This window comes from Eurosta solidaginis, chromosome 4 (assembly GCF_040869045.1).
Source record: "Eurosta solidaginis isolate ZX-2024a chromosome 4, ASM4086904v1, whole genome shotgun sequence".
Lineage (NCBI taxonomy): Eukaryota > Metazoa > Arthropoda > Insecta > Diptera > Tephritidae > Eurosta > Eurosta solidaginis.
This window is the reverse complement of record NC_090322.1, coordinates 6,315,063-6,336,737: the sequence shown is the minus strand read 5'-3', so window position 1 is coordinate 6,336,737 and position 21,675 is coordinate 6,315,063. Positions and strand designations below refer to the sequence as shown.

At 36.7% G+C, this 21,675-nt stretch overlaps 1 protein-coding gene and 1 long non-coding RNA gene across 3 annotated transcripts in view; both read left to right on the top strand.

Moving 5' to 3' along the window:
* Positions 1–21,675, top strand: part of LOC137248896 (uncharacterized) — a 339,657-nt gene that overhangs the window by 189,190 nt on the left and 128,792 nt on the right. The window lies entirely within an intron of this gene.
* ari-1 (E3 ubiquitin-protein ligase ariadne-1) lies at positions 10,736–20,789 on the top strand. 2 transcript variants are annotated; one of them, XM_067779872.1, is made up of 8 exons: positions 10,736–10,982; positions 13,490–14,488; positions 16,807–16,983; positions 17,044–17,100; positions 18,490–19,136; positions 19,199–19,322; positions 19,389–19,615; positions 19,962–20,789. In XM_067779872.1, the coding sequence occupies exons 2-8, from the start codon at positions 14,270–14,272 to the stop codon at positions 20,041–20,043; spliced, it is 1,533 nt and encodes a 510-aa protein (XP_067635973.1). In that variant the 5' UTR covers positions 10,736–10,982; positions 13,490–14,269; the 3' UTR covers positions 20,044–20,789. The 2 variants fall into 2 exon arrangements, with proteins under 2 accessions (XP_067635973.1, XP_067635974.1); XM_067779873.1 differs by having other exon boundaries at positions 10,737–10,982; positions 16,828–16,983.

Genomic DNA, 21,675 nt, shown 5'->3' with positions numbered 1-21,675 from the left:
TACTAATCCAATCATGCAAGTACCAAATTTTGTGATTATTATAAGATTTTTAGCGCTGGGATTTGGAATTTTAGCCACTTTGCGTATACAAGTACGATGGTGGCAGGGCGTTGAATCTCGTACACGTCGTAGCAAGCGTTGGGAAGACGAGGAACAAGACGCTGCTGTTATTTCTTGTTTATGCCCGTGCTACGCCACTTGGTTGCAATTGATATATGTGTGATGATGATCCACCCAACTTGCTAGAACAGCAGGGCGCCGCGACAATTGTTTAACGCGATTCCGTATTGTTGGTTTATGACTAATTCTACGTTCAACAAATATGTGCATATGTAACACATGCAGTTTTAAGGTTTAGTTGATTGGCGTTGATCACCATAACTTTTATAAGTAATTATTGGCGTAGTTGAATTAATTAAACTTTTCAATACATAGCAGCAATTCCACAAAATAGTTCCCGCTTTTATTGTGCATCAGCCTTCGCAGTATGTATTTGTGTATATTTTCTTTTGCTCTTCCAATCTTCCTTGCACCAGTAAGGGATTATTTCATAGAACTTCGGAAAATGTTCAAGTTCTACCCATTGGGTTTAAATTCTTATCAAGATGACTTACTCGAACTTTACGCTGCTGGAACCTTGTGCTAAAAGAAAAATTTTTTCGTAGTGATGGCCGGTCTGTCTTTTTTTCTTGTCTTCGATATTTTTTTATCGCCACATCGCTAGGTGTGTTCGCGTGAACACGCTCCCAAGTGGGTCGTAGCCGTAGACCGTAGCAGCAGACCGTAACAACTTACACCAGTACTGAAGCCGTATTAGGTGGGAGTGCGACAAAAAATTGAAGATCAAATACAAGAAAAATACACGGAAATAAAGTAGTGTCATATAGGTATAACGAAAAGCCAGTGATGCCGCACAAAAGGCCTACCCCAAAGGCGGCCTTAAACTGTGATTGAAAAAATGATCTATGGTTTAACTGGAGTTTAAAGCTGGAGACATTGGTGCTTTATCGGTAACCTTATAACAGCTGATACGACCAACCTTATGAGAATCAATGCAATCGATTATTGGTGCCGCTAAGGTCGTAACCGTATCGTAGCCAACCAATTGGGTTTTGGTTTACCGTCGTAACGATAAACAGCTGATTACGTTAGGGATACGGATACAGCGATACGACATACGGCACCAATGACTCCGGCTTAAATTTGACTAAAGTTTAAGCAAACTTAGACCACGTTTACACATGCCCTAAACAATAAATCGTCAATAGACAATCTACGCGTTTACATATTTTCTGTCTTTTTCACGTTTTTCTTTTGTTTTGTGTTTCCAATAAGAGATTACACTCTTTTCTATGAAAAAAAAAATCCGCATCTCTAAAATTGTATCATAATTACCGATTATCGGAGGGAAAAATTTATATGGGAAATCTAGTTGTATAATTAACGATTATGAGTTAAGAACGAAAATGGAGATCATCTTGTTATATGTCAACAAGATCTTAGCTTTAACTAAGCTTCATCAGCTATAGAAAACTTTGGCCTTGAGATATGTTTTTTTTTCGATTGTCTTGTCATGTCAGCCTTTTCTAACTCATCACATCTCGGCCGATTTCAAGAGTATTTTTTACCACGATAAATTTCCCAAAATGTTAAGAAATCTTGATTTTTGACCATTGTTTACACTCTTTTACTAATTTCACACAGAAAGTTAATCGAATCACAATTTTGTTTAATGAAATAATCAAGTTTTCCTTTTCACGCAGGATCACTTGCTTCATTAAGCGAACATCTGTCAGCAGCCCCAAAAAATATTACCCTTTTACAAAAAATAGTTAAAATAGATAGTAGCCGTTTCCTCCTTAAAATTATTACCCATAATCAAAATAAAATGCATGAGCAACTCCTCATTGTTGCACCTAACCAAATATGTGCCTGTTTTTGAAAAACTCCGAAAATAAAATGTTTAATTTGTATGAATTAAGCAGGAATTGCCATAATGTATGAAAACATTTATTTGAAGCAATTCTTACTATTTATTTAATAATTTGGGAAAAATTTAAACAACGTGACATCAGGACGGACAAGGCGACAGCTGTTTCCATTATATCTTATAAATCTCTTAAAAGCCTTTTCTCCCGGGTATGGGATTTGAACCCGATCGTACTATTTTTGATGTTTTTCTACTTTTCGTAAATTATTGAAAATAATTTATTATTGATGTCATTTGTTCGCATGACAATAAAATTCGACCCATCAAGCAAAGCGTAATAGATTTTTGACTACATTGGGCATTTAATAAAGCAATATTGAGATAATTTGGAATTTGTGCTTAGTATGGAAGATTAAGTTCAATAAGGCATTTAATGCAGAAAACTTGACTAATTGTTTCATTATACGTATACCAAAAATATAAATTTTTCTCAAAAATAATACTGTAACGAATTTAGGGAAACTCCCCTTCTACTAACGTTCGTATTGCTACATTGTTGAATAAATAACTCCAATATTCAATAATGCAAAATGTTCTTTATTAGATTACTTTGAAACTACTTCACAGTAACACTTTTACTTCGCAACTGATAGCGAGCTTAAATCAAACTGATTACTGCCTACTCAGCTTTCGCTCCTTTTATACTCTCTGCTGTCCCGTTCGCATACTTCTAGGCATTTCTTCTGCTAGAATTTTCTACTTGGCTACCAGCTATACGCGTCGCGAGTGTATCTGTAGTTTATAGCCTCTCGCATAGCCATATGCGCGTGTATATGTGAGTATTGATGATTGCATACTTTTGTGAGTATCTCAGATATATGCATGTGTTTGTTCGTATCTCCCCACTGCTTGTATGTATATATGTGTAGACATAATGATTGATTTGTCTATGAACATACAAGTGACTGCTTAGTATCGGCTCAGAGATAATAGTATCCCTTGCTAATATTCGTCACACTGCTCTCCACCTAAGTCTGATCGTCCCGATCAGACAAATCTCTCGATCTGACCGCTGCTAGCCTCTTCAAATGAACCACCCTTCTATTTCGTTATTTCCCAATTGTTTGTATGCGGTAGATGACAGCACTGATCCTTTTCACAACTCTGTACGGGCCTTCCCAACTGCACCAAAATTTGAATGGAACACCTTTCCGCCGGTGAGGGTTGTATAGCAGTACCAAATCTCCCTCCAACAAACCTTCCGAATTATTGTTCTTGTCGTACCTGTGTTTCATCCTACTACTCATTATCCTGGAGCGTTCCCTCACACTCTGTTGTTTGGCCCATGAATTACTTCGTAGAGCTTGCGCTTGACGGATTGGCTTCGCATAATCAGTATCGTTCCGACGTTTCACAACAGTAGTGCGCCCTGGCTTGAAACCCCTTGTGCATTCTTTCTGGGAAATTCTGTCGTTCGTTTTAGTGCATCCATTAGGGTTTGTCAATGCCAGTGTTTTTCTCGCGGGTACCTTCGGTTTTGATTTGTTTGGCCCATTCATTCCATCAACATTTGCCCGATCTACTGCCTTTGACTTTGGTGTTCTTTGTCGAATAGCCTCCACCAGCACTCGCTTAATGCTGAACCCTTTCTCCAAACTGAAGTTGAGTGGTACGACTTCATATGACTTCATCAACAATCTCCGCCACAACGAATTTGTGTAGAATCGTGACCTTTCCAATTAAGATCTCACATACCACTTCTCCTTGGACTTGCTTATACTCGCCAGTGACCGTACGCAACCTTGCTCCAGGTAATGGCTTTACTCTCCTGTTGACCAAGTCAGATGGGATTAAGGAATGAGATGCACCCGTATCTACAGTCAGTACACGTTCTTTGCCATCCACATTAGCTCTGACGGTAAGACTGCTTGATTTCCTTCCAATTTGCGACACAGATATCATAGGATATTCAATAGCTGGAGCTAGCTATCGATCTCTACATCTGACTCGCTCTTGCTCATCCCCTCCAGCTTTGTTATTAAGACGACCCATGCTGTTGAAACCACTAGGATCAGAATCGTAATGACGTGCAATGTGACCGGGCTTCACACATTTGAAGCATTTGATAACTCTTTCACTCCGTTTTTGCGATCCTTTCGGCGCCTCGAATGTTGTGTTCACCCAGTCTGGCCTTTCTACCTCCACACGGCGTGCTTTGAAAACTGGCTTACAAGAAGCGATGCTGTTTCCTGAGTCAGCGCATGGGATACTGTTTCAGCAAATATTGGCTTTGGATTTGCGTATGTCGCTCGCTTCGTTTCAACGTCCCGTATTCCATTAATAAAGCTCTGGATTTTTACCCTTTCGGTGTATTCCACGGGTGCGTCCGTATTCGCTAAATGTGCCAGCCTTTCAACACCCGACGCAAACTCTTGCCATGTTTCACCAGCCCTCTGGAAGCGGTTAAGTAACTCCATTTGGTATATCTGTCTCCTATGCTCGGTTCTGTATGGTCTCTCCCGAATTGTCTGTAGGATTTCAGCAGCAGATCCTTTCAATGCCACGAATAGTGCAGCAACTTTATCTTCAGCACTCCAGTTGTTCACTGCTGCGGTCTTCTCAAACTGAATCTTAAATACCTGGAGAGGAACAGAACCGTCAAAGGAAGGTGTTTTTTACCTTTGGATTACTCGCTGAAACTGCCGGACGATTTAGTTGTAACTGCGTCCTCTCAAAGCATCAACCTCGGCCTCGATTTTTTCCTCAAACTGTAAAATTTTTGTATCCTGGGCCTCAAGCTTCGATGATACCCTTATCTCCTGTGCCTCCAGCTGCGAGGATATGCGGGCCTCCTGTGCTTTCAACTGCTCAGCCAACTGAGATGTCATATATGTCTTCTGTATTTCCAGTTTCCATCTTGGATGTAATCTGTGTCGACATTTCTGAAATACGCGTTTCTTGTGCTTCAATCTTCGATGTTATGCGTGCCTCCTGGGATTCTAGTTGTGTTTCCATCTTGGATGTTACTGTCGACGTTTGTGCAGATATTGCAGCTAATATCATGCTCAAGCCTGTGTTCGCCATTGTCTGCGGTGTTTTATTTTTCTCCACCAATTTTGTTGTCTCCTCGCCATCAAGATGAAAGACATACTCTTCCACGTTAATCCCTTCTGATTCTATTGCCTCTCGTAGTCGTCCTTGAAGTTCGATCTTATTGCCGGTTGTATTCAATCCACGGTTCTCCAACTCCTTTTTCAGTTGCTGGATCCTCAATTCACTTAACTTTGCAATGTCCAAGTTGTATTCGAAATCTTCGGAATTTATTCAACAATTCCTCTTCTGACACCAATTGTAACGAATTTAGGGAAACTCCGCTTATTTTACCCCTTCTACTAACGTTGGTATCGCTAAATTGTTGAATAAATAACTCCAATATTCAATAATGCAAAATGGTCTTTATTAGATTACTTTGAAAATACTTCACAATAACACTTATACTTCGCAACTGATTGCGTGCTTAAATCAAACTGATTACTGCCTACTCAGCTTTCGCTCCTTTTAGACTCTCTTCTGTCTCGTTCGCATACTTCTAGGCGTTTCTTCTGCAAAAATTTTCTACTTGGTTACCAGCTATACGCGACGCGTGTGTATCTGTAGTTTATAGCCTCTCGCATAGCCATATGCGCGTGTATATGTGAGTAATGATGATTGCATACTGTTGTGAGTATCTCAGATATATGCATGTGTTTGTGGGTATCTCTCCGCTGCTTGTATGTACATATGTGTAGACATAATGATTGATTTGTTTATGTACATACAAGTGACTGCTTAGTGTCGGCTTAGAGATGATAGTATCCCTTAGTGTTGCTAACATTCGTCACAATACGTCTTAAAAGAATACGAGTTGGGCAGTTATTCCTTGAGACCATATGGAAATGAGTAATGCATTGTTTTCTGCGCCTCGATACTGTTTTATAATATTTTAGCGATGGAGTTTTAGCGTTAGCGAATATTGGAATTTCGATGCGGGTTTCAAATTACTCCTTACAATTCTTTTTTTGGGGGGTTTTGTGCTTAATGGCTGGAACTTTGTTCGCATACGGCGGGGATAACCTCCTTCTATTTCTTCATGTATCTCTTTCACTGTGTCGCGTTGCCATGTGATTTAATTTTTCCGTTATTTCATTGCTTTTCCAAATCCGTTAGTTTATAATTTTCCGTTCTATTTTCCCTGGTTTTTTTAATGGCACCTCGCCAGGTACAAAATAGTTTTTAGTTTTAACTCACACTGTTCCTGTTGGGAGTAAAAAAATTACCTTACACCAGGTCAAGGAAGCATTGCATCTCCCGTCTCCGCCAAACCGCCAGAGCCCCAGGAGCCAACCTTGGGGTCTAGGATGAATCTACACGTCCGCTCAGACGAAAAGACTAGACCGTAATGTGACTTACGATTCAAAGAAAATATTCTTTATGACTACGAATAGTTTTTTTACAATTTTCAACCAAAACCAAACTTTTGGATTCAAAAGTTTTTTGTTGACCCAGTCTAATGTAAATAGTTGAACGTATTTACCTGTTTTTAATCACTCCTAAAGTCTGCTCATTGGTGGTTAAAGGGGGGGGGGGGGGGGGGGGAGGGGCGGATTCATGAATTTACATACCTACATTATTTTGTTTTCGCGTATGATATATGTAAATGCTATTTCAATCAATCAAGGTTATATAAATGTCGACCTTGTCCAATTCGAATGCCTTTACTTCATACTCTGCTACAGCTTCTGCTGTAATCGGTTATAGCTGTTCTTAAATTTGTGTTGTTTCGGCGCTTTGGCATGTGAAAGAAACAGAAATTTATGAGCAGCGAACGTTTTGATAGTTCTTCTCGGTAACGATTAAATATGAGCACATCAAACCTTCTAGAATATTCTTGAATCAATATGGCCTCGATGGGTCAATGTGGACACATATGTATATGGTATGCTGCGTTACTAGTACCTTAAGGGTTTACCCAAGCTTCTGGGGAACGATTTTATAAGGCCCCGTAGAACCATCAGCTTGGCATCGTCAGATGATATTGACCGGGTTTGACAACAAGACAAGGCAAGACGGAGTGTTTGCTTCGAGTCAAGGAATATGCGGGGCCTTTGTGCTTCGCTCTTGAGGGAAAAGATACTTTAAACAAACTTGGCGACTGAAAAGTAAACCTCCTAGTAAACAAAAATTTGCATGTACCTTGTCATGTGCATATTGATATTTGGCGCGGATGCCTTGCAACTGAAGGTTATCACAGGGATGACCTTCAGATTGCTCGAGAGAAAATTGCGAAAGAATTTAAAAGAACTGTCTAAGGCAGCTGGGCAAGTAACAGATGGAGTCGATACCGGAGCGTACTGGATTCTTACTCGGAAAAGGACTGTTCGGAGCATTGTAAATTTTACCAAGTAGCGCAACTAACAGCTGATCGGTGAAAATTCGCACATTCACACGCACAGTTCTCGACTCAGTTTCAAAGCAAAACTTTAGATTATTTAATTCAAATTTTAAAGTGAGATAATCCTTACATATTTATGTATACAGAATATATATGGCGTTTTTGTTGTTATTAAAACAATAGTTTTATTTATATTAAAGCTTTTATCATTTTTTTTTTTTAACTTCGAAAAATCTCCGAACACCATTCCTTCATTATATGACATTCGACTGCCTAGTCCACTGCCTTCCACTCTATTCGCAACATAACCTCTACTTAAGCTGCCAAACTATATAGTAAACAATGGTTCGGAGACTATTTTTCCTTTAACTGCTACAGTAGAAGTTATGAACATTGTGGATAAAAAAGTGCGATATCTTCGACATAGACGTCAAATTACAATAGGATTGATCACCTGACTTTTGAAGTGACTATTGTGATCTCATCCTGTTCCTCTTTCTATCATCCGCTGAACATAGCCGACCTTGTGCATGCCATATTAGACATCCTGTCAAAATGCTGCAAAAAAAGCTAAATATCTTGAACATCCTGTCATACGGATAAGATATAACACTTCTTTTGTACACAATGGTTATGAAACTTGAATTTTATAAAATTCGTATTTGGCGCTGTGAGACAAAAGCCCAAATTTTGACACATGGAGGATAAATTTTGACAGTTATCGTGGTATATACGACTATCAGAAATGTATTTCTTATTGCATCGACCAAGACACTTCCGTAATGTTTTGGGGAGTGTTATCGATCTTGATTATCCCTTATCGAATATATGCAGATCAGTAGTGGAATTCACTAACTTATAACGATGCGATTTGTCGAGATTTTAATTAACGATTTTGTCGCTTGCCTTTTCGATTGTACTATTTACTAACTTAGTTTTAACGACTCAAAAAATGCGAAAAGCACAAAACGAATGCCAAAAATAAATTCCGTATACTAACTGCTTATAAAAGTCTTTATTGTGCAAGTTTTTACCTATTCTAACAAAAGGTAAGTAAATGCGGTATTAATTTCATATTTCTCGACACAACCAATTTCTCATATTCAAATAGAATGGCGTCAACAAGTAGTAGCACTCAAAGAAGACAAAGAAGAAGCCGTGCCACAGCAGAGCAGCTAAGTCAGATAGTGAACTATTTGATGTAAACTCCAGGATTAGCGGGATCTAGGTTTTTAAAGCTGCATGGAAAAGCCTAATACGACAAAAAGTGGAGCGAAATGTTCATCTTGTGATTAAACGCACGGCAAGTACTCAAATGCCTTATGATTTATAAATAAAGCAGCTTTTCGTGTTTGAAAGTAATTAATTACAGTTCCGATTTTCTTTTTTAACTAAAATTGCCAGAAATATTAATTTCGTGATTCTTAACGCAGTCAATTTACTTGCCGTTTATTTAACAACACAGCTGATCGTCGATAAACAAATATCGATACAAAAAAGTACTGAATACCGAAGTCGAAACAGTTACACAGCCCCACAGAAAAAAAGTGGGATGTACAACGGAGGAGACAGGTCAATTCTAATGAATTTTTGGTCGCTAAACACGAATCCGTTGTCAGAATTCAAAAGTTAGCTGTTTTTTTAATCTCCAGTTTTTCGTCTGAAAAACTCGAAAAACGGGAGTTTTTTGAGGTTAGAAAAAAAAAGAGCAAACTTTTGATTTCTGACAACGGATTCGTGTTCAGTGACCAAAAAACCAAAACCCTGCAAAAATTGTTGGATTACGTGTTCCATTTTCTTCATGTTGGAGTACTCTAACAATACTCCTTTGCAATGCGTTTGCGGACCACCGTCAGCCGATCATTGCTCGTTTTTTAACGACAGTGATCACGACACGATGACGATCGAACAGAGTTGCCAAAAGTAAAATATTGCATGCAAATAACTAATAATAAAATTTTACTTTGGCAACTCTGATAAAATGCAACAGCGCACTGGTTTTATGTATACATACTAAAGTATATATAGAGAAATATTAGTTTCTTTATTCACGCAAATGCTAAATAACATAAGAATATTCGTAGTATAAAATATAAAAGTTGTATTGCCCTCGTCATTTACTTTCATTTTAAATTAAATTGACTTCGATAATTCTTTCCGACACAATTCCTCTTTAGTACTTTGGCATATGATCCTCTGTGGGTGCTCCATGGAGTACTACAGTGAAAGTACTTTGGAGAGTACTCTCACGTATGTACTCTATGGAATACTCACAAACAAAGCGAGAGTGGGATCACCTACTCCTCTCCTAGGACATCGCAATGTTAATTGCTCCCAAAGGAGTATTCCTTACATTATTTATAGAGTGCTCGCGTTTTTTGAAGGGAAGAATTAACCTGTCTCCTCCATTGTACATCCCACTTTTTTTCTGTGGGGCTGTGTTTGCCATTTCTAAAATCGAGATATCTACCGTAGTCGAATTATTGTTTGCATTGTCGATTAGGTGATTCAGTAACTTGATTTTAACAACTCGTGTAAAGTATTTATTCAATTTGAGAAAAGTGGTATATCTGGTAATGAAGTGTCAACCAAAAGAGGAATTGAGAAAAATAAACCAATAATTTGTCCGAGCTACAAATTTTGTGCAGGACTCAGCAAAGTTAAGTATTTTTGATATTATTTGAACACTTAGCCCCTTTTTATATTTTTTCTGTACGAGGTCCACGTGCAAGACGCTGCAAGGCCCACCACTCTTGCACTATTTGCAGTTGCGTTCCATGACATCCAACAAACTCAAATGCCATTCTCTACATAAAACTCACTAATTAAACTTTAAAATAATACCACACCAACAAAGGCCACGATACCAATTGTCAAATCGACAACGATAACAGCTGGGTTTATTTTGTCGAGTTTCGGAGTTGACAAAAGTTAGTGAACAGTAGAATTATTAAAATTGTTGTTAAGCTTAATTACCGCTGCAAAATACTGTTAAAAAATTTAGTGAAAGCGCTACAGGTAAGTTCCGGTAAGGGTGCATTTGGTATTTCATGTCTATTTATTTGGTATAGCCAAATCAAATGTTTTTGTGCATACAGAATTTGTAAAATTTTCCTCTAAATTTTTATTGTTTGACACATAGCCTTAAAAATTATGGGCTAAAATCAACTCTGCTAAATTTAGATTTATCACTGAACACACCTCTGGTTTTTTATAAAACCTAAAACCCTGCTGTTTTTAATACAATTCGAAAATAATCTATCTTTGCTCTTTTCGCACACAGTTTCCGCAATTCCATTTGATGGCAAATAAATGAAAAAACGCTGGTATATTTCTAAATTGCTGCACTTGTTTCTGGCAACTCTTTGCACTTGTGTTTTCTTTTTCCTACCACTTTGTCGAAATAGAAAAGTCGGACCAATTGTGTGCCCGATTTGCGTTACATGTGCGTGTGTGTATTTAACTGATATTTTAATTTTATTTGCTGCGTTTGAGCTGATAGCAGTGTGAAAATCTAGTGTTTTAGTCGACTTGTCGCGGAAAATTAACTATGCAAATTTAAAATAAAGTTCATATGTACATATAGAACACTTTGAATGGTAACAAGAGCCATATATCAAGGTTCGTTGGTGTGCTACATACGCATATTGTGTGTTTGTGAAATTGCTTGAGATTTTTCTTCATGTGTAGTAGTTGAGATGGAATACTTTTAAACAAGGTGAAAAAGATTGGAATTTATGTTCAGATTGCATGGATACCATTTTCTTGTATGTATTTTCTAAAATTGGGATATGGTCTTTTTTTGCTGCGCACTTGCAACTGCATATATGTAATCAGCACAAAGTGAGGGGCTGTTTATCAATATGTGTGTGTGAACATGGGTGTGCGAATTGACTTGTAGTCGTTTTCAACATCGATTGATAGGGGGATTCATGTAACCGTATAAATGCCTTATAAAGTGTGTAAACGTATAAATTTATCTAGTGCGTAAACGAGCTGTCAAATTTTGTATGAAAAATCATTTACACAATTTGTATAAATTTACGCGCACATTTCATTGTGTAAACGCGGTAAACTCAAAGGAATGCAACCTTGCAGACATTACAGCAGGCATTTTCTTCAGAAATCTCCAATATCAACAAGTAAATGCGTTTTAGTTTTGATTTTTCACATAACCTTGGCATTTTTTAATTTGTATAACAATCGAAAAAATTTTGTTCGGCAATAATACAGCTGATAAACAATCAAGTTTATCAAGAGTATTACTAGGTGCGTTCATATAACAGCGTGTGTATATGGATATAATTTTACACCTTATAAGTTTATATGCTTTCATGAGTTCCCCTGATGTGTTCTTATTTTGAATGAAAAAAAGTAAAATGATGCTTCGAGTGCAATGGCAGCAAATATGTGTACATTGTAAAAACAAAGCACTAGCAAGAAGATAGCAGCTACGCAGACAATGGACAAAGAAATTACACGAAGTTTAAAGGCGGTGCCACAATGACATTTTTCCTATAGATGCGTTTAATACAAGCTTATGCATTCCAATAACATCGCCACAATCAACCAAGATGTTGCGTTTGTAAATATGAAGGATCTTCAGACGTGGCAATTGAAGTTTATTACGCCTTGCCCATTAACATACAAAATTTGGCGAAGCACTGTTATAAACATTCCCCTTATACAACAAAAATACTAGCTAACATATTTTGTGTCGTAATCGATTGTTATATTGCAGTTTTTAATTGCGAAAAATGTTAGAAAATTTACCAGCCAGTGGGAAAAATAATTTCACTTGCAAAGTGTGCCAACACCCTTAGCCAAATAAACTGTCAAATTCTTCTTATGCTTTGCTTGGAACAAAATTTGGGAGATGGCTACTTTTTAATATCAGATGGCGCCAGTGTCGCTCATTCTACCGTTGTCCAAAAAAATACGTGCAATACACTCATAATGCATAAGCTTGTGTTAAACTCATCTATATGAAAAACTGCTTATGTGTCGGACCTATAAGGCGAACGCAGTGTGCTACGGCATTCGCCAAAGGTCGAACAATTTGTAAATTTTTGAAGAAAAAACGCAATTTTCTTGTACTTCCAATTTGTGGGTGTGCATTTTAATTTTAGCAAGCGCAGCGCATAAATAGTTCCACTACGGAATAAACGCAAAATTAAACCAATAATAAGTGAATGTGGTGGAATAAGTTGAATGACACCAAAACAAAGTTAAATCTTGTAATAAATAAATTAACTTTTCACTGAACACATACATACGTTATCTGTGATAATCGTGTTTGTTTTACAAAAAAAAACATGCTGAATAGCATGGCAGCTATGCTGCTGAATAGAAAATTAAATAATACGGTAACGCTCTGTTGACTTATTTTTGACATTTCACACGACCATACAGTGTTGCTACTCTAACCTCAACTGACAGCGGCTTGTTGTAGTTGCATTAAATAGAGATAACGAGTGTGTTTGCAATCTTCCTTTGCTGTTATCTCTGTTTATTTGATATTTTTTGTTTTAATTTTTCTTTGATGTGATTTTCGTAGAATGCCTTTGTGCTGGTCTAAAATTTTCCCATTGAAATTCATGGTCGATGCGCGAGAGTTGCAAACAAATTACTGCTGATAGTTGTTTGTATTCCAATTGGTAATGATGACATTTTCAAAATTATTAACATATGCAGTTTAAAAAGTGTGTGTTTTCGCATTTGAAGTGTACAATACAATTTGATTCCTGATTTAAAGCATAATTCCATCATGATTTAAAGGATCACATAATAAGTGAAAGAAAAGTGGCATTTCCTTACATCGAAAATTGTGTTGTTGATTTGCTTTGCTGTAAATAAGTATTTTCTTTCGAATTGGGCACACTACGTATGAAAGAAAAAAGAAAAACCAACTGTATAACAACAACACACATAGTAGCCTTGAACTTTTTTCCCCTTCACAGCAATTCTTGTCTTTCTTGCCTTTGCTCTATTTCTTATCTTTTTTTTTAATTTTTGATTATCTCAAAGAATTGAGAAAAAAATTTTGTGTGCACCAAATTTTCTATTCGTTATAATTCAGATTTTTTTTACTTTTCTCTTGACTGGAACGCAAATTTTTGCCTGCAAAGACTTGGAGGGAATGATCAAGCGGCCAGCATATTCAATATAATACATAGTCAATAAAATACATAAAAAGCAAAAGTGATTTAAAAGCAAAGAATTGGAAGAAAAGCTGGAAAAGTCACTCTATCACTCCAATCATCAGCAACAGAAGGCAAAAGATTGCAGCAGCGGCGACTGCACTGCCATTTCGTGGCTAGTCCGCTGGTCACGGTCGTTGCCAAAAAACAAAAACAACAGACTCCCAGTTGATTTTATATCGACGTCGCCATCGCCTTTGTTGTCGGCATCGCTGCTGCTTATTCCAAAGTTGGCGTTGTTTACTAATTGTATGCCATTAAAAGCAAACAAACAAAGCAAGCCGGAGGCCAGCCAAACAAAGGAGCTTGCGAGTGGGTGCTTGGGGAGGTTGGCTGAGCACAGATATAATTGAACGGAGCTGCGAGCTGAGTTCAGCTACCAGCAAAGGTGCTAAAATTGACGTATATGAAAATATTGGAGGCTAAATCAATAATTTATATTGAAGTCACCAATCAATCCATTGGATAATAAGATAATTCGTAAAAGCATTGCCTAAAATTGACTTGATAGCAACATAAGCCTGCGAATTTAACATAAACATATTTTGTTTACGAAAACACAAAACTTCAATAGCTACAAAAGTAAACATACCAAAACAATCGCGGCGTATACAACTGCTGTTGAAGTTTGAATCTAGTGTAAACACAAAAAATCTAATACATTATTAAAAGAAGAAAAATAAATAAATAATATATAAAAGCAACAACATGGAGTCAGATGAGGATTCATACGAAATGGAGAATGTGGACTCTGGAAATGTATCGTCTGGTGATGAGGGTGATGAAGATTTCGGTATGGAAGTTGATATACCATCCTGTCACGATCGTCAAATGGAAACAGAAGAGTATCAATATGAAGTGCTAACCACAGATGAAATAGTACTGCACCAGCGTGAAATAATCGACGAAGTTAACAATGTGCTCAAGGTAAATAGGAATTATAAAAACCTATATGCAAATCAGCTATGTATACATACTTAGCTTATAATTTTAATTTAAATGCATATGTTTTTTAATGAATTTATGATTTTAATCAGACAAAAATCGATTTGCAAAACAACTATGTAGTTGTGGTATGAGCGGCAAAACAAACCATTGCCAGCTTATTAAGCTTTAAATCGTAAAATCGCATATACTTTAGTTAAAACCAAAATTCTACTGTTCTCAATGTCTAATAATGCCCACAAATAATCAATAACAAGAACATAATTGGGCTAGTTATCGTTGCTCTTGTTGTTGACGCGATAAAGACAGTTTCCGAATGTTTTGGTGAGTGTTATCGATGTTGATGGTCCTTTTCAAGATATATATCCTTACGTTTGCTAAATAAAGATCCGCTTCGTCAGTAACAAGCCCGCCTCACCACCCATTTTCATGAGGAGCTTGAGGTCGCTTCGGCTGCTAAAGAAGCTTGTTTCCTTAGCATTTGAAGCTCTGGCGACTCAAATTCTCTAGAGGAACTAGGGGGTGGGTATCGGGATAGCCTAGAAGGTACAGTGTGGTCGTATTAAATCGTCCCAAGATGGTCTGGCTTGTACCTTGGGAAAGTCTTTGTCGTTACAATAATAACAAAAACAGTTTTGACGATGTTTGTAGACAAATTTTATTCGAATTGTTGATCACTGAAGTTATATGCAAATATCGGTTCAGTACAATCTTCAAAAATCACTTCTTAAATCCGCTGATTTACTTGATTAGTTGGTATTTACTCGGCTTGTATATGCTTTTATTCTTGAAAGCATATAATACTCTTCTTTCTTAACATTTCTCATCCCATCTATGATTGTGCAGCCAAACATTACCAAATTGTTGTGGCTGCGGCCGTGTGCCCTTGTGTCCCAGCAAAAAAAATAATTTTATATTTAAAAATGCGCGACCTTCCAAGTTGAAGGTTGGTAAATACCATTTACTGCGGTGGGATGATATAACTTATGCATACGTTATTGCAGTTCTTTCTTTCTGTTTTTGCTATACCAGCATATGCTTTTGCTTCATCTTGAATCCTTGTGTATCATCATTTCCTTAACTCAAAACTAATTTATATATGTACATACATATATCTGAAAGTTGTATGGATATGATGTTTGTGCGTATGTAAATATAAAATTATATGCATATAAACATATAACAGTTTAACTTAAGCATTGTTATTGAGCTCTTTCTCTACACCCATCCACCCACACGAAGGCAAAAAACTTAAGCCGAGATTTGCAATTAAGTTAGGCAACGATTTAGTGGCCATATAAATCATTCCCGAGATGGTCGGACTAGCACCTTAATGGCGCTGTGTTACCGGAGCGTACCGGAGCGTACCGGATATGTATCCGGCAAAGACCCATCACATCGACAACACTCCCCAAAGCTTCCGGGGAGAAATCTTATAGCTACAACAACAACAACAACGAAACCAATGCATTGACACACATACAAATAACACTTACTCACATCTCCTACGCTGACCTATTTACCAAAATTTCTGTATGAATGCTGTAAAAAGAAATAAAAAGGTATTGCATGCGCCGAGCTTTTGTTTTTCATCATGCGACGTTGAAAATTTTCATTGCATCGCTTTGCTACCGCAATAATTATTTTATTGATAATTTGCAATTCGAAGCAAATTTGTTCTGGCCCCCAGCTAAGTTTGTTTACAAACAAATGCAATATTTTTGCTGGTGTTGTCGTAAAAACTTAGTTGCTTTTTATTTGGACTTTTTTTCGTTTGTCATTTGTTGGTAGGTCTCTTTTGCCTATAAATAGCACTTTTGACATCGGGTTAGCCCTTCCGCTGCCAATTTTGGTTTTGTGCAAATCATGCATTTTTCGATTATGAGGAAATTTTTTTAATTGCATAAGATAATATTTTCATTTTGTTGGCGTGGTACACAAAAGCGAAGTGAAAATAAAATCGATTAAAATCATAAATGTTTACATGTTAGGGTAGCTCAAACGCGGAAGCAGTGGCTGGGCAATTTGCATTCAGTTTCCCGATATGAAATGTAACTTAGTACAGTTTCCAAATTGGTTTAAGTGACGTATGTATTTAAAAAAAAAAAAAATTGATCCGAGAAGTTCAATTTCGAAGAGTTCGAGCTTGTATAAGTGCGAAATTCAAAAATAAGATTGATATAATTTACATATTCAAAAACATTGGCAAAAAGTTTTTAAGAACGTTAAAAAATCGAATGGGACGAAAATTTCGAGATTGAAAAATTTTAAAATAAAATTTTGTGAAACAAATTTTCTAGATGGACTCCATTTCCTTCCAGCTACCGCCCACAATCATCCGCATACTCCTTAATCACTATAAATGGGATAAGGAGAAGCTACTAGAGAAATATTTTGATGGCAATATAGAGGAATTTTTTAAGGGCGCACACGTAATAAATCCATTCAACAAAGCTACCAATCCAAGTCGGCTTAAGGTGAGTTTAATTAAATTTTCAAGTTTTATTTTTGTTCAATTTTATTAATTTCAATTGCAGGTGTCTAAAAATCCAGTGGAGGAATGTGAAATTTGCTTTTCTTTGCTATCACCAGATGTAAGTCAAATGCTTTTATTCTCGCACAATTTCGCACATCTTACTTTCCTTAATAGTTTCCACATTTCATCGGGGTCCGGATCGTGTTCCTAGTTGTGTGCTTAAGTACTATGCTTTAAATCTATCTAAATCTATTTTAAAATTATTATTTAAACTGTCTTTGAAGTCTGCGTCATTTGGCTTAATTACTTTTTACCCTGTTCATAACTCACTTACCACCTGTAATCTTACATTTTCGAGCTCTTATGTATGCTGTTGGCATAAAACTTTGTCATTCATTTCGTCCAGTGTTGAACAACTTCAGCTCGATTTGGACTCATTTCAAAGGTGGTGTACAGCAAATTTGCTTTTTTTAAATTTAAAAAAATAAGAGGTGTGCTTGGATTTATCAAACGCTAGGCTAAAGAGTTTGGTACGCCCCCTTCATGAGTATTCGTCATGTGTTTGGTCTCCTACTTATCAAAATAATATAAGCCGGATTGAGTCAGTCCAGCAGCAGTATTCAATTTTTGCATTGCAAGGTTGTTGTTGTTGTATTAACGATAAAGATACTCCCCGAAGGCTTTGGGGAGTGCTATCGATGTTGATGGTCCTTAGCCGGATATAGATCCGGTACGTTCCGGTAACAAAGCATCATTAAGGTACTAGCCCGACCATCTCGGGAAGGATTTATATGACCACATTAAACCTTCACTCTCTCCACCCCCTAGTTCCATGAGGAGCTTGGGGTCGCCAGAGCCTCGTCTGTTAATGAAACAGGATTAACCGGGGGTAGTTGAGGTTGACAATTGGGTTGAAGAAGTTATATATTACGCTGGCTACCCCTTGAGAGGTTTGCGCTAATGGATTGCGAGGTCTTAACTAGGATTCAAATCTTCATTTTCGGCAGTATAGCAATAGGCTTCTTTTAATTAACTTACTACCGGTTATGTTCATTCATAAGCTTATTACTAGCGAAATTAATTCCCCTGATCTGGTCAGTCGACTAAATTTGCTGTTCCAGTTCGGACTTCCAGGCATTTTGTGCCTTTTCATTAAATTCTTTGTCGGCAAAATTTTTGCCTGCAAAAACCCTCGGCGCAATTGGTGCTCACGTTACAACAACGTGTACAACTGTACTGGCTTCGAATGTTCGATTGCCGCTTTACATACTGCTATACTCTTGTGCATAGACTGATATTTTAAAATGTTTTCTTATTTAATGCGATGTTTGTTGTTGTTAATATTTTTATTTTTAATTACTTTTTTAATTCTTTATTTAAATTTTTACTTTGTATTTACATATATGTTCTATTATATTCAGTTGTCGACCGTTTTGTGTTTGTGTCTACTTTATAGAAATAAATAAATAAAAAGTTAATAAATAAACTTTCTTTTGATTAACCATAGTGCATGACTGGTCTTGAGTGTGACCATCGCTTTTGTTTAGGCTGCTGGCGTGAATATTTAACGACAAAAATCATTACCGAAGGACTCGGTCAATCCATCTCGTGTGCCGCACATGGCTGTGATATTTTAGTCGACGATGTTACTGTCACCAAATTAGTGGATCCGCGTGTCAAAGTGAAATATCAACAATTAATCACAAATAGTTTTGTTGAATGCAATCAATTGTTGCGCTGGTGTCCGTCCGTCGATTGTACTTACGCTATTAAAGTATCGTATGGTGATTCACGTCCAGTGAGTTGCAAATGTGGGCATGTGTTTTGTTTTGCATGCGGTGAGAATTGGCATGATCCGGTCAAATGTTGTTGGCTGAAAAAGTGGATTAAGAAATGCGATGATGATTCGGAAACATCCAATTGGATTGCAGCTAACACTAAAGAGTGTCCTAAATGTAATGTGACAATCGAAAAGGATGGCGGTTGTAATCATATGGTGTGCAAAAATCAAAACTGTAAACATGACTTTTGTTGGGTATGTTTGGGATCATGGGAACCGCATGGTTCATCGTGGTACAACTGCAATCGCTACGATGAAGATGAAGCAAAAGCTGCGCGTGATGCGCAAGAGAAGCTGCGTTCATCGTTAGCCAGGTATGTGTGTAGAGTTGAAAATTGCTCAAGTTAGAAAATCATAAATTTTTTATTCATTTCAGGTATTTGCATTACTACAATCGTTACATGAATCACATGCAGTCGTTGAAATTTGAAAACAAGCTTTATGCGGCTGTTAAACACAAAATGGAGGAAATGCAACAACATAATATGTCCTGGATTGAAGTAAGCGTACATGCTACATATTCAATTAAGTGATTGGCTTTAATTGTTTGTTTATATTATATACAGGTGCAATTTTTGAAAAAAGCTGTAGATATACTCTGCCAGTGCCGTCAAACGCTTATGTATACGTATGTGTTTGCCTACTATTTAAAAAAGAATAACCAGTCAATGATATTTGAGGATAATCAAAAGGATTTAGAATCTGCAACAGAGAAATTGTCTGAATATCTGGAGCGTGATATAACGTCTGAGAATTTGGCTGATATTAAACAAAAAGTGCAGGATAAGTATAGGTGCGCGGGCGAGATAGCACGTAAAGGCTGGGTTTATAAGAAAGAGTTAACGAGAAAGTAGAATAGAGTTTTACAATATCGATATGTGAAAATTGTTATAAGCGAGCAAAATGGCTATCCATTTCTTGTGAAAAGTCTGGATTTTTAGCACATGAACTCACAAGATTCCGGTCGAATGTGTTTCGCTACTTATTCTAACATACGAAAGCACTATTGAAAACCTCGCAATGAGCCTGGGCTTTCAACTTTCTTATTTCCTAGAAATATATTTCTTTATATACCCACCCTAATCCTTACGATACTTATTTTAGAGGCAATTTCAAATAATAAATTTCCTATTTGGTAGGTACTGCGAGAAGCGTCGCAAGGTGCTCCTGGATCACGTGCATGAAGGCTATGAGAAGGACTGGTGGGAATACACAGAATGACGCGAATCCTGGATGGATGATTAAATAACACCAATACAAACTTATTTTTATTAAATGAGAACAGCAGATAATGAGCGAAAGCAGCAACATGAATACAAAAAAAAAATAATGTTTGTAACATTAATCTTAACGAATGAAAATGCAAAACAGAAAAACTTATAAAAAAGAAAATTAAACATAAAACACAAAAGCGCAATCACACACAGAACAGCAGCATTAAGGTTGGCTATGTCTAACGAGAAGAAGAAAGAGGAGGTGCAGGCACAACACTGAAAGAAAGAAAACGTAACACAGTTGTTTTGTATGCAGTTTGCAGGCAGCGCAACTACTAAAGAGAGGTGTGGCATACACATCAAGCAACTAAAAAAAATGGCAAGACAAGTGTAAAGGGGGCGACAAACAAAGCAAATCAGTAAGCTTATAAAAGCTAAATTAAAATATAAACAATATTCGAAAATTGTAACAAATTAAGCAAAAAAAAAAAAAAATAGAAAAATTCTCAACCAAAGAAGAAAAATTTGAACAAATACAACAAACAACTGGCATTACAATACCACCAAAAACAAAAGCTAAGATATATTTATGTACATGAATATCTATGTATAAAGTTTATGGTGTAAGCAAAGGCTGACCTGACAATAGCAGCATAGATAGAGCGCACTTAATTAGTAAGACGTTTGGGCGCCTGCCTACTCAATGCACAACTGTTTTAAATATACTTCAAATTAACGAAAAACGTTCAAAAAGCCATCAAGTTTGCGCACTTTAAAAATTTATAGTTTAGGAGCATTATACTGGAACTCATTTCGAAAGGAAATTTGATTCTAAAGCAAAATTGTTACGACAGCTGGCGAATTACATAAATTTTGTTTTCGAAGCGAGTAACATTGTCGTTTTGTGCAACACAACAATGAGTGTCGGAACACAAAATGCACAAAAAAAAAACCCCAACACTTACTAGCCGCTAGCATAACTCAACAATTAAATGCATACGTGTCAACCACAACACACACCATATTTTCCCTCCTTGTTACAACTCAATATACGGCTACCAGCGCTGCAATAACTAAATCTGTGCTTATTCTGATTTTCGTTCTAATATTTCTTCCACATTTTCTATTGCAAACAAAAAAAGAAATTACATTGCTTGCTGTTTTCGTCTGATATGTATTTAAATAGTTTTTATTAAAGTAAATTAGTGTTAGCGTGGTGTTTTTAATTGAAAAAATAAAAGAACCACTTACATATATGCTTATATAGTTACTGTAAAAGCAAAAACAAAAAGGCAGCAGCAACAACTAGAATGCAGTTTAAAATGCATTATTAATTCCAGCAGAGATTTTCGTTTAATGTGTGAAGCTAAAATTTTTTTTGTTTAACTTTGAAATGTTTGAAAGCTTCATATTCGTTAATATGTTATGAAAATTTAATGTTAAAAGCGAAGCTCCAGATTTGGTAATGCTTAAAATGCACAAAAGAGATTGCGTAACACTCGCCCTTTGTTGCACGTTCTTTGCTTTGATTAAAATATTTATGTTGTATAAAATTTTTAGGAAATGAAAAAAAAAAATGTGCTCGGTTTTTTTTTTGGAAACGAAGACAAGCGCAAACAAATGTTAAGTTTTTTTGATC